Below are 13564 nucleotides of genomic sequence, written 5' to 3' on the forward strand. Positions count from 1 at the left end.
CTAAAGCCGGTTGGAAAGTTAAACCCAGGTGTGCATTTATCAAGAGCTATCTTGATAGCAAATACTGAAAAGAACTGCCTGAGAGGCACTTAAGAGGAAGGACTCATAAGATTTAGCAACCGGATACATAGGTGAGGAAAGGGAATGGGAAAGGATTTCAGGTGTTTGCCTGGGAAATGGTGATGCCCTTCTCAAGAGCAGAAGAGTCAGGAGTAGGGCTGGCTCTTAGAGCAAGAGGACTTGGTTCTGTGTTGAGTGTGATGAATCAGAGATGATGCTGAGACCGTCGAGGAACCCTGGAGTAATGTCAGGATGGAACACAGGTGTGGAAGGTGAATATGTAGGTGTGTATTGGTGAGACCTGGCAGGATCTGTCTTCAAGGAAAGTAAGGAGAGAAGGACAGAAGTCTGCTTTGCAGTGAGATTGTCCATAGGTCAGAGTTGCGAGGGGTCGGAGGAGCCTCATTCTGAAGTGAAACAGAAATAATGTACCTTCCACCTTCCTGAAAAGATTTGGGTCAAGTCTTGAAAGCCAAGGGAAGAGGATTCGAGATGGAGGAGGTAGTCTGTCAAAACACAGGGGAGGATTGTTAGAGCACAGTCGAGGGGACAAGAGCCAGATGTCTGGCAGAAACAGTTGGGTGATAAGGCCATGATGAAACAGCAGACATCATCAGATCAAGGCATGCAAATTCAGACACCAGCGAGACCAGACAGGTAATAGAAGGAAGCAAGGGGAGCTGGCAGAGGGTCCACATCCCCGATCTGCCTCCGTGCTGAGAGCATGAGGTGTGGCAGCTGGCTCTCTGGGGAGGTCATGCTCCATCCATGGGGTTCCAGCCAACTTTTGCCAAATTGTCTGCTTTTTCTCAAGAGAAGCTGAAAATACAGATTTTTATGTGAAACATTCCAGTTTTACATGTTACAAACCAGTTTAAAATTTTAAAATACATTTAGGTCCACAGGAACATCTCGGGGCTAGACTGAGCCTGTGGGCTGCTACTCGGTGACCTCTGCATCACAGAGGGTGCTTCTTGCTGTCAAATAACCTGTGATTGAGAGTAGAGAGAGTGACTGGCGGTTGTGCCAGCCCTGGCTGACGGTGAGCACAGGGAACCACCAGCCAAAGGTGGAGAAGGTTTAGGAAGCTAGCTGTGGTGCATGAAGAACTTTTTAGGGGGTGTGATCTAATTTGGTCCAATTAGATTGATTTCCTGGGGATCCAGAGGAATCTGAACTGTCGGGTTTTATACTGTTCTCCGAATTCCTGTTTTCTGCTTTCTAAAGCTATGGAGCCTGCCAATTCCTGTGCTAGCCCCGGACAGAAACAACTTCTCTTTGGATCAAGGGAAGTGTACAGGAGAGGTTAGGAGGAGGTCTCAGGCTGGCCTTGAGTCAGAGCTGTGACTCTAACTGGTGCCGCTGTGTGACCTTGGCCAGCTACCTTTGCTTTGCTTTCCTGGTCTGATCATGATACCCTTCCCCCCACTTTGTTATAAGAAGGAAATGAGCAAAAAAGAGCAGAGTACCTAGAGGAGCGTGTGCAGTGCACTCACATTTGGTCACCAGCTTTACCTTTATCAGTGGCCCGTTGTACAGTGAGAGCATAGTGGTTTTAGCTGAACCAGAGGCCACGGCTGGCTTACTGCAGAGACTCTTCTCACAGGCTCCCAGGGAAGAGCAGTTTGCCCTTGAGTCTGAATTATTAATCAGGGGTAGTAACACTGCTGCTGGCTGTTCTCCGAACCAGGTCCTCAGCCAAGGGCTCTGCCTACTATTTACCTTTAGCAGAGTCCTTTTTGCAGCTTCCTTGCTTGGCCCAGCCTCTAGTAAAGGATTTGTCAGCCTGGAGAGGAAGGAGCCATGGCTAGTGGTGCAGGGCAGACACAGCTGTTTTAGTTGGGACTGTTGGTCTTAATCAAGCACCTTCAGGGATGTAGAGAAAATGGGCTTGGAATTTTGGTACATCTTCTGATCTAATAGGTCTTATAGTTTAAAAAAGAGTGTGTGCTGCTACACAATTGTCATTTGGCTGTCAGACTTGTTTCTGAAACAGCAGTAGCCTAGGCTGATAACTGGGCAAAGCCCTGGATGTTGGCTCTTCTGAGCCGTAATCCCCTGCCCCATGAGGATTAGTGGAAAAGGCTGACCTTGACGGTGGAGGTGTCAGTTACGTGCACACAGGGGAAGGCTGAGTTCATGCCTAGACTCTGGCATGAGAGGTGTGCTCTCTCCTCTCTCAGGGGCTCTTATTTCTGAGTCCTGAGCCGAGAAGTAAAACTGCAGCTCTAGGCACACACGAGCCTGGCAGAACCGTCAGTCCTGTGGCTCCTAAAATTCCTGAGTAGTGCAGAGAGTGATGATTTGGGAGTCGGGGCCTCTGGTTGGTGCCAGGTAGAGAGTCAGTGCGCTCCACCTCACCGTCCTTCTGGGGCCTGAGGCAGGTCACTGGAGCTGTGTTGCCCCTACCCACAGGGGACAGACGTGGAACGTGTCCATCACGGCGGCACTTTCTTTGGACAGCATTGCACTAGGCTTCTTTTTTCCCCAGAGCTCTTCATTCAGCAGATGTTGTGCAGCTCCACCACAGGCCAGGTGTCTAGAGATAAAGCAGCATGATAGTTAGACAAGGCCTCTCTCTTGTTCACTTCTTCCACAGTGAACATCTTCTCTCTGCCAGACATGGCTCCCAGCGAGGGGTACAAGGTAAACAAAATTGGAAAAGGTCTTGCTTTCATAGAATTTACTCATAATCACATCAGCATCATGTTCTAATGGGGGAAGACAGAGAGGTCAGGGAAAGCATCCCGATAAGGTGACACTTCAGCAGAAATCTAAAGTGAACATGTGAGCCTAGCACATAACTGTTGGAAGGGCATTCCCAGTAGTGCAAAGGTACCAGGGCAGGCATATGCTTGGTGTGTTTCGAGAATGGGTAGCAGGCCAAGGAGGTGCCAGTGAGTTGGAAAGTGGTGAGGGGGTAGAAAATAATACGACACGAGGTCAGGGATTAGTGTGGAGTGGGGTTGTAAGACTTGTAGCGCCCCATGGTAATAAAGCTTTTAGCCTGACTGTGTGAGACCAGACGTCGGTTTTCGGCAGAGGAGTGACATGCTTCATTCTGGCTGCTGTGTACAGTCCACACTGCAGGGTTTCAGACCAGCAGCAGAGAGAGCCGTTTTGCTGCTGTCCAAGTGACAGGTGATGGCGGCCTGAGCGTGGGTGTAAGCAGTGGGGCAGTAAGGAGGGGTTGCAGATCCCCAATTGTAAAGCCATAATCGTTGCCAAGAGATAAGAGGAAAGAGGAGGCAGGATCAAGAAGGAGTACAAAGATCTCAGCCTGATAGAACGGAGCTGCTTTTCTAAGATTGCAAAGACATTGTAAGGAGCTGCTTGGGCAGGAGATCCAGAGTTCAGCAGGCCAAGAATCCCATTAGATACCAAGTAGAAATGTCAGGGGGCCACTGTGGCCGGAAGATCACACATGTGGAAAGTGAGTGTGAGGTAAACTCAGTGGTGGAAAGGATGAGAGCACAGCAGGTGTGAAGCTGAAGCAGCACCTCTGCCCAGGATGAATGTGGGCCAGACTGTTGGTTGAGGGGGCGCACCCCATTCCATTGGGTCCTGCCTTTGCATCAGCCTGGGGAAGGAGTGGAACTCTTGGCCCCCAGTTGCCCTGGATTTGAAGTCTGGCTTTGTCATTTTGTAGCTAAAACGTTGGGCACATTTCCTCATCAGCACCATGTGGTTTTCTCAGTCTTTTCGAGATGCAGTGGATTCCTTCTAAAGCTGGTACTGTTTTCTGAATGTTCGTTACTGGCCATAAGGAAATCTTCCCTGTGACTTGCTGATTAACACTGCACACCATAGTTGAGTTTTCCAGTGATATCTATCCTCGTGAAACTTGGGCACAAGAAGATATTTTGTTATCTCAACAGAGAAGAAAGGCTCACTCCCTGTCGTTGGGAACTTGCCTGGTTCCCTGCAATGGACAGTCAGAACCGTGCCTGGGGACTGACGCTGAGACCATGGAGCTGGGTAGGGGTTTAGTTTAAGGTGGCATGTGACTAAAGGAAGCAGAGCAGTGAAGAAGTGCTTCCCAATTTGGGGCAGGAAGACATCTACTGAGGTTGCCACGGTGTCTTGACCATCTGCCTTTCCCTCTGTAGGATCTCACCATCCCTGAGTCTAGTACCGTGAAGGGGGTGATGGCTGGACCGATGGCCGCGTTTAAATGGCAGCCAACTGTGAGCGAGGTAACACCCCCCCCCCCCCAACCCCCCCACCCACAGGCCAAGATAAGCCTGGCCTCCAAGCTAGTTTCCTGACCTGTGTGAGGCACTTGTCCTTTCCCCCTTTTTTAAATGGCCAGACAGTTCCGAGGTGTATGATAGGGAAATTGCAAGTCTCCACCCTCGGGGGTGCTCACTGTCAGGTTTGATGCAACTTCTTCCAGACCCTTTAGTACACCCCCCCAACTCAGCCATCATTTATAGAATTACAGACCCACATGGGGTTTTTATTGTTGGAAATAGGGTTGGTTTTAACAAATGTGAGATTGGCCCACAAATTTTTTTCACTTGATGCTTTATAGACAATCTTTCACTGCAACTCTGCTATTCAGTAGCTGCACATTGTTTCATCCTTGGAAAGGATGCCCTCATCTCCTGTTGAGCCTAATTGTGAAAAAGCCCTTGAAAGGCTTGCACTCATTGCCACTGTGTTTCTATTTATATTGATCCTCCGTGAGACGAGACACTCGAGGGGCTGGCACCAGACACAAGTAGGCTGAAACCCTAAAATTGGAAGAGTCCTGAGAATTGATTTGGCCCTGTATGCTGGGTTATCCAAAGGGACTGGTGAATGCTGTTTTAAAAATAGCATTGTGCCTCTCAAATATTTTCCTACAGTGTTACTGGAATAATTTGTATACCATCCTGACAGAATTGTCTCTCCTTTTCCACTTATAGTCAGTTTCCCTCTAGCTGAAACAGGGGTCCTTTGTAAAATGGCTTTAACCAACAGTGGGAAAGTGCTTCCAGGCCATCGTATAGTCGAGACCAGTTCCCGAAGGAGTTTCAGCCAGAGAAGAGTCAAGTTACCAGGCAGTTAACCATGCAAGGTGATCTCTGGTGGGAAATAACTTGTTTTATTTCATCATTTTCTGGTTTTAGCCTGTGAAAGATGCAGACCCTCATTTCCATCATTTCCTGCTCAGCCAAACTGAGAAGGTGAGTTGACCTTTGACATTCTTGATCCTTGGTCAGGGGCTGGCCTGAGGGGACAATGTGGCTCCACGGCACCCTACTAATCTGAAAAGTCAGGCTCTGCCTGTACCACTGCCCAGAGCAACGAGTTAAAAAGTCACATAGAGACTCACTCATGAATTAGGTGTTATTAAAATTAAAAGTAAACCAAAAAATAAAAAAAAGCATTTAAGACTCAGCAGCTGTGTGGTTGAGACATTTGTGGTTACCTTCAGAGTCTAGGGCAGAAGCCAGACCTCCTGAGCTGTCAGCACCCGTCAGGTAGCCCACACTGTTGGGTGGGCACATTCTCAGGTGTAACTGGGGAGACCATCTCTCTGGACCATTGGGTTGTGGAGGGAAAGCTTCCCAGAGTATCTGCAAGGCCATGAGTTAGGCTGAGTCTTGATGGGACCTGATAGGCTACGGCTTTGGAGTTGGACAGATGTGGGTTCCAAGCCTAGTTACACTGGCTAGCTTTGTAATTCTGGGCACATGACTTAATACATCTGATCCTTAATGTCATCAGCAGCAAAAGCACCTTGCAGAGTTGTGTAGATAATTGAATGAGGTAATGTGTGTTCACTTTCTAATGTGTTACTTGGAAATCAATAAAGTCGAACAGCAAATAAGTTTTCAGTGTTAATGCCACATTTTAGGCCAAACTTCTTAAGCAATTTATAACGAAGACCAGTTAAGCATTCGGTTTAATAAATGGTTTTTTTTCCCTCGTTTATTAGCCAGCTGTCTGTTACCAAGCAATCACAAAGAAGTTGAAAATATGTGAAGAGGTACGTAGGTTCCATATTACCCTATTTTTTTCTTCCACTGGGGCCCTTGCCGTGGGCAGACTGACCTGATGATTTGTGCTTCCTTTCCCTAGGAAACCGGGTCCACCTCCATCCAGGCAGCAGACAGCACAGCAGTGAATGGCAGCATCACACCCACAGACAAAAAGTAAGACCTTTGATGAAAACGCTTCTTATGATTCTAGTTCTGTTAGGGAGTTGGGGATGACTCTTTAAGGGGGCTCTTTAAGGGTTGTATCCCAGCCATTGCTGGGACTGAGTGGAAAGAGGGGTAAGGTCGTAACTTTTAATGACATTGTTTTTTTGCCTGAGGGTAATTTTACCTGCAGTAGACCCTGGTCCTATAAATATACAATGGGGTTGGCTTCATAGCTCACTGGTGGCTCTTCGAGTAGGAAGAACACTCAGTTTGGTGGTTCTCAGACTTTCTTGTGCCTCAGAATCACCTGGAAGGCTGCGTGTAAAGCGCCAGTTGCTAGGGCCCCTCGCCCCTGGGTTTCTCAGTCACTATGTCTGGAGTAGAGCCCAAGAATTTGTGTCTTGGATGCCTTCCTGGGTAGGCTGCTGCTGCCAGTCAAGAGGCCACACTTTGAGAACCACTGGCTCAGCAGAACAGTGATGAAAACCCAGAAATTGGCTGTGGTGGAGGCAAGTGGGGGGTGAGAGGTGAAGATGTTTGGAGTAAAGCCCATCATCCTGCCTTTCCCAGCTCTCCCTGCCGTCGCCACCTGGTCCTTCTCGTGCACCTGTCAGCACCTCTCTCCTTTGCCTGGGCAGGTACGAGAGCCTTGACTGTGGTCCCCAAAGCTTAGCTTGTGCCCACACACACCCCTGCCCTTACTTTGACGGTGTTTGTGGTCGTGGTGATGAAAGTGCTAAGACGGACCACTCCCTTGAGCAAGATGGCCCGGTCTGAAGCTGCCGTCTGTATCTCCCATGCGGTTCTTTCTCAGACAAAAACAGTACATCTTTTACTTCATTTATGAGTTTTCATGCTGACAACATGCTTGATCCTACTGTTTATTTTGGGTGAACGTCCCTGGGTGAGTGGAGTGGAGAAGACACAGGCATGTTATGTGCTAATGAAAGGGGAGGTGGGTATCACCCACTGATTTCAGGAGGACTGTGTTGATTTTTTTACGAAAAGACAAGGACAGGGCTGAGGACAGAGTCCAGTGCTTCCACCTAACGCCTTCATTGCCCTGTTAGCCAGACCCTTTTTTGACACAAAGATAAGCCAGCTACAAGGTGAAGCAGCTATGTGGTCTGCTGGGTGTCCTCAAATGCCAAGAAAAGGAAAGAGAATTAGTCTGCCATGGTTTAGAATCCTAGGGGAAACTGGCACTACTCAGACAACTGTGAATGACAAAAGATCTCCTGGTTTTGAGCTTTGGCTGAAGCTTAGTGGGCGAAGGTGCCATTCGGTGAGGAAGGTGGTAGATTCTGTTTTCATCATTGGATTCAGGCTGGGGGACCATGTGAGAATCTGTATCCCAGCAAGGATGAGGGGACCCTTTCAGTACAAGAGCCAGTTTGCAGAGGTGGCTGTGGATGTGACCCCAGGAGACCGAGAATACTAAAAGGCTGATAGGGTTCTCACTGCAGCAGCACATGGACTAGCGTTGGAACGATACAGAGAAGGTTAGCACGGCCCTTGCGCAAGGATGACAGGCAAATCCGTGAAGCTTCCATATTTAAAAAAAAATTAAATTAAAAAAAATAAAAGTGTAACTCAGGTCAAGTGAGGTGGAGAAGCTGTGGAGAGAAACCCAAGCCAAAAACCAGCACACCAAGGAATAATAAGTGAAGAAAGTGGCATTGGTTAGCCATATCACATACAAGGAGTGAAGTACAAGAACCAGAAAGAGACCTTGGGGCAAGATAAAATCACCTGTAAAAGCAGTAGAAACGGCAGTAGTAGCCAACAGCCCCCGAGTTCTCGGGGTTGCACAAAGGAGCAGGCTACCGGACGTGAAAGTGAACAGGCATGCTGTCCACCTGAACTTTAGTCCCCAAAGATGAGAATGGGCCTACAGTTAGAAGGGTGTGGTGGAGAACTGTGGACGGGCCAGTGGAAAGCCATGACGGGGTCAGGAGAAGGCAGGCATAGGAAGAATTCGTGCTCTGGAAAAGATTGGCTCCAAAGGAAGCTTTGAAGAGGGTCAAGACCCGTCTCTGCTGGTAGTGGGAAGAACACAAGTGTAGTGTCAGAAGTAGAGCTGGACAGGGAGATGAAGACTGATCCTGATTCCTACAGTTGAAGAAGTTTGCTGATGTGCTTTAAAGTGGCATCTGAAAGCCAGGCATTTAGAGGGGTCGATCGGGAAGCTGTTGCAAGAGCCGAAGACAGAAGCCTGCTTTCTTGCTCTGACGGAATTCAAAGCTCAGACCGTCTATCACAGCAGTAAGGAAACAATTTGGGAGACTTGCCCTAAACCATATGAGAGGCACACCTCTTTCTGTGGCAGGCAAAGGTCTAGAAAAGCCCATTTCAATTGAGGGACACTTTTAAACAATGGCAGGGTAAGAAAAGGCACAACATACACACACTGCTTCCGGCTCTGCTGTGGTGCTGCCAGCCGCTGAGTGGTTTCTGGTGACCACGGTCCCACTCCACCCTGAACCGATCAGTGTCTCTCTTTTTCAGGATAGGATTTTTGGGCCTTGGCCTCATGGGAAGTGGCATCGTCTCCAACTTGCTAAAAATGGGTCACACAGTAACCGTCTGGAACCGGACTGCAGAGAAAGTAAGCATTCGTGGTGGTGCTTGTCAGACGGGGTGGGACAAACCCTTGACCCTTGGAGTTGGAGTAACTAGTAACTGAGGATAGGAATCTTCCTATTGTCTCCGCTCAGCATTTTACATGTGTAGAGTAGCCAAGTATAGAGCCAAGCTCTATAGTTCAGGCAAGTAAAGATGGAGGTACAGAAGCTTAGGATGTTATTTATAAAAGGATGTAAGCTTAGGATGCTGTTTATAAAAAGTAAACACTTAAAAACATACAGGCCTATAAAAAGAAGTGAAATTCTCCCTTCCTTGCCATTAGCTGAGGTAGCTCACATCAGGTGTTTGTATCCTTTTGTTCATGCACGTGCAAATACATGTGAGTGTGTTCGTAATTCATTGATACCGAGTGTGTAGAGATAGATTTATTTCTTCCTTTTGCATGGCTGCACTGTATTGTGTCGTTGGGATTGTATTAACAGCACCTTGCAGTAGAGCATTCTGCAGTGATGGAGATGTCCAGGATTTGTCCAGTATGACACCCACTATTCACACATGTGGCTCTTCAGCACTTGAATCAATGGCTAGTACGACTTAAGAATTGAAATTTTAATTTTACATCACTTAAATGTAATAGTCCCCCATGGCTAACGGCAACCAAAGTAAGCAGGACAGGTTTAGAAGTTCTTAACCTAGGGTGGTGGTCCACCACTTCAAGGGTCTGTGCATGCCCTGAAATGGAACTCCAGGTCTGAATGTGCACCTCTGCACTGGAGAGAAGCCATGGCTTCTCCCATCAAGTTCTTATCCAAGAAAAGGTGAAGAACAGTAGTCTGAGTACAAGAAACTAAAGCCCTGTACTCACCAGGAACACAGGAAGAGACTGAGGAAGGATCAGCCCGTTGGGAGCCTCTGTGGCTGAACATGTGTTTACAAAGTGACTGGATGAGCACCCCATGTGCAGCTAGGTGCAGCTGTGGTAGGAGGGTGGTTGCTGAAGGAGGTGGCAGGCCTAATGGATTAGAATTAACAGAAATGTTCTTGGCAAGGTAAAAAAAAAAAAAAAATCACTCTAATGAAACAAATGCCTTTTCAAGGATAAAAGGAACTGGTTGGAGAGTCAAAGGGTCTGTGGGGGAAAGGGCACTGAAGGCCCTGAAAGCCTTACTGAAGGATTTGGGCTTCAGCTGCTGGGCATTGGGTAGGGGCTGTGGGGACCCAAGTCAGGAGAGTGATCAGGTCCCATCGGCAGTATTTGTTGTGATTCGAGGCAAGGGTAACCAGGAAATGTTAGATGCACAGTTGCAGAAGTTGGGAGAGTCAGGGTTTTCCTTGTAAGTGCCTTCCCCTTTGATAGAAGTGCCTCTTGTCATCCTGTATCTTGATTGGAAAACCTAAATGTTATGTAAACATGGCCATTCTTTCCAGATTAATTTATGGGAAAGCAGTAGAGCATAGCAGTTAGGAATCTGGTGTGGAATCAGACAGACCTAAATTCAAGTTACAGCCATCCTGCTCACCGTTTTTAGCAACGCTGTTTATCTCCCTAAGTCTCAGAGTTCTCATCTGTGCAAAAGATTAAATGAGATGATGTAAAGTACTCAGCACCATGCTTGGCACAAGTTAAGTAGTAAATGTCATCTTTAAAAACTTGTCTCTTGGGGCTCCTGGGTGGCGCAGTCGGTTAAGCGTCCGACTTCAGCCAGGTCACGATCTTGCGGTCCGTGAGTTCGAGCCCCGCGTCAGGCTCTGGGCTGATGGCTCAGAACCTGGAGCCTGTTTCCGATTCTGTGTCTCCCTGTCTTTCTGCCCCTCCCCCGTTCATGCTCTGTCTCTCTCTGTCCCAAAAAAAAAAAAAAAAAGTTGAAAAAAAAATAAAAACTTGTCTCATTCTTTGGGGTGACTGAGTCGGTTAAGCGTCTGGCTCTCTTGGCTCAGGTCATGATCTCATGGTTTGTGAGTTTGAGCCCCACATTGGGCTCTGCACTGATAGCGCAGAGCGCAGAGCCTACTTGGGATTCTCTCTCTCCTTCTCTCCCTTCCCCTCCCCAGCTCACATGGGCAGTCTCTGTCTCTCAAATAAATAAACAAACATTCTTAGAAAGCCATCTAATTTTTGACCATCCCTGTAGAATTGTTTTAAACTATCTTGGCAAAAAAAAAAAAAAAAAAATTACTCTCTGGTTCTTCTGGAATAGCTAATGGAAAACATATTTTCAGAAAAGAAAGTAATGAGATCTCTTTCAAGCAAAGTTTAAAACATAAAGCGATATACTAAAAGGCTGAGTTGTTGTGTACCGTGATAAAGAAGCACACCCATCAGGTAGGCTGGACAGCTGGGGCTGCAACTGATAGAGGTGGCTCTGTAGGAGTCAGTGAGATAGGAGAAAGGTCAGTCAGTAAGTTCTGTTCAGGACAACTGATTGCAAGTTTGGGGAAATGCTACTCTCACCTCCTACCACGTGCTAAAATAAATTGAAAATAGACTAAAGTGTACATCAACCAAACGTGCTTATAGCAAATATGATAACTCAACACACACAATAGCTTACAAAAGAAACAATAAACAAAGATATTAAATTTAAAAGGTTCAGTAATTGGAGCACCTGCCTGGCTCAGTTGGTGGGGCCTGTGACTCTTGATCTCATCTTCATGAGTTCAAGCCCCACATTGGGCATGGAGCCTACTTAAAAAAATTTTTATGAAATTAAAAAATATGTAAAAGGTTCAATAATCAAGAATAATCAAAATACATATCAAACAAAAAGTTACTGGGTTTGGCTGGTTAAATCATCAAGTAGGGCAGAGTTTTTATGCATTTACGGATGCTTGTTTGTTGTTTTTAAATGATGTACTCAGTGCTGGTAATTTGATACCTTGCCAGTGATCATTATAAATTAACATGGCTCCACTGGAAAGCTATTTGTCTACATTTATTAAGAACTTGAACACCATTTGGAACCTGTTTATTCTACTTTCGGGGACCTAGATTCAAAACATAAAGGAAAAGAATTGTACATAAAGATATTAGTTGGAGTCACTTTTTTTTTTAAGTTTGTTTATTTTGAAAGAGAACGAGCAGGGGAGAGAGGGAAAGAGAATCCCAGGCAGACTCCATACTTCCCACTGAGCCCAATCCGGGGCTCAGTCTCACGATGGTGAAATCATGACCTGAGCTGAAATCAAAAATCGGATGTTTGATCAATTGAGCCACACAGGCACCCCTGGAGTCATTTATAATTAAAAGCAGGTTTGATATTGAACTTCGGGAAAGCCATTAGGTAAATTCAGGTGTGTCTCAATGGGATATTCTGCAGCCATCCATTATAAACAATAATTAAGAAAGACTGTAATGTGGATAAATGTAAATCACACACGATATTAAAAGTTGGTTACAAAATAGGTTCACGTTATTCTAATTACTTATTTAAATGATTTTGGAAAAGGAAAAAGCTGAAATATTGATAATGTTTTGTTATGAGGTGGGTAATTTTAATTCTCAAGGAAGAAAAGTTAAAGCTTTTAGACACCCAGGAACATCTCGGTAAGGAATGGCAGCCTCCCAGCCCCAGACCTGCTTCCCCAGCACAGTGTGAGTAGCCCAGGACACTGGGCAGGTTTTGCCACAGCCAAGACAGCCACAGAGGGTTGCGGACAGGTGCTATTTACATCCTGTTCTTCAAACAGGAAACCTTTAGCAGACACTTGTTTTGTGCCTACTATGAAGTAGAACTTCGTTCTAGGCACCAGTTATGCAAAAATATGAGACGGTCCTTAAGGGGCCCAATCTACTTCCTTCAAAAAGCTGGACCACCACTCCGGTGTCCCCAGCTCCTAGCCTCAGCCTCCTGCCTTGAGAGGCCAGCCAGGAGGACTGGGCAGGGTGTCTCTGGCCTGGTTGTTGTATTGGTTGTGCACTGCCTGTAGCTCACATTAGGATCTGTGACTTTTGCAGTGTGATTTGTTCATCCAGGAGGGGGCCCGCCTAGGAAGAACCCCCGCTGAAGTCGTTTCAACTTGTGACATCACCTTCGCCTGCGTGTCAGATCCCAAGGCAGCCAAGGACGTAAGGATCCCCTCTTCTCCCATCATGTTGTGGCCAGGAAAACTGTCTGGCCTCCCTCTCCCCCACCCCATCTCCCCTGCCCATGAGTGAGTGTCTACAGCATATGGGGGAGTTGAATTTCCCATCTGGGGCCATCCCCCATTGTGAAAAATATTTTTGTAAATTGAGTACAGACTTCCTTTGATTCAGAACAAAGAATAAAAACGAGGGTCCCTGAGATCTGTGCTGACGAGCCCTGTGTATTCGTATTGCGTCCATGTGCCCAGATCCTCTGTTTAGCTGTGGCTCTATTTGTATGTTTTCACATTTCTTTTTTTTTGTTTTTTGGTTTTTTTTTTAATTTTTTTTTTCAACGTTTATTTATTTTTGGGACAGAGAGAGACAGAGCATGAACGGGGGAGGGGCAGAGAGAGAGGGAGACACAGAATCGGAAACAGGCTTCAGGCTCTGAGCCATCAGCCCAGAGCCTGATGCGGGGTTCGACCTCACAGACCGCGAGATCGTGACCTGGCTGAAGTCGGACGCTTAACCGACTGCGCCACCCAGGCGCCCCTGTTTTCACATTTCAAGCACAGTAGTCATCTTGTTAAACTGGTGACTAGTTTAATCCGGGTAAATCCAATGAAACCCAAGAAAATACTGAGGTTATCATTTAAATGGGAGGTTTTTAATAAAAAGGAGCACATAAACCTTTTTACAAGATTGTTAGGAACGTACT

At 46.7% G+C, this 13564-nt stretch overlaps 1 protein-coding gene and 1 non-coding gene across 4 annotated transcripts in view; both read left to right on the forward strand.

The window, feature by feature from the left end:
- Window positions 1-13564, forward strand: part of GLYR1 (glyoxylate reductase 1 homolog) — a 34631-nt gene that overhangs the window by 12494 nt on the left and 8573 nt on the right. For 2 of the 3 annotated variants that reach the window (XM_040459089.1, XM_040459090.1), the window contains exons 6-11: window positions 4170-4256; window positions 5175-5231; window positions 5987-6037; window positions 6130-6203; window positions 8703-8802; window positions 12736-12846. In XM_040459089.1, coding sequence (XP_040315023.1) covers window positions 4170-4256; window positions 5175-5231; window positions 5987-6037; window positions 6130-6203; window positions 8703-8802; window positions 12736-12846 — 480 coding nt within the window. The remainder of the gene's footprint in view (window positions 1-4169; window positions 4257-5174; window positions 5232-5986; window positions 6038-6129; window positions 6204-8702; window positions 8803-12735; window positions 12847-13564) is intronic. The other variant, XM_040459091.1, reaches the window with a different exon arrangement.
- Window positions 7648-7754, forward strand: LOC121019836 (U6 spliceosomal RNA). Its single transcript, XR_005785793.1, has one exon. It is a non-coding gene; the product is annotated as a U6 spliceosomal RNA (small nuclear RNA).

Source organism: Herpailurus yagouaroundi, unplaced genomic scaffold (genome assembly GCF_014898765.1).
Source record: "Herpailurus yagouaroundi ecotype Mexico unplaced genomic scaffold, PumYag 222, whole genome shotgun sequence".
Classification (NCBI taxonomy): Eukaryota; Metazoa; Chordata; class Mammalia; order Carnivora; family Felidae; genus Herpailurus; species Herpailurus yagouaroundi.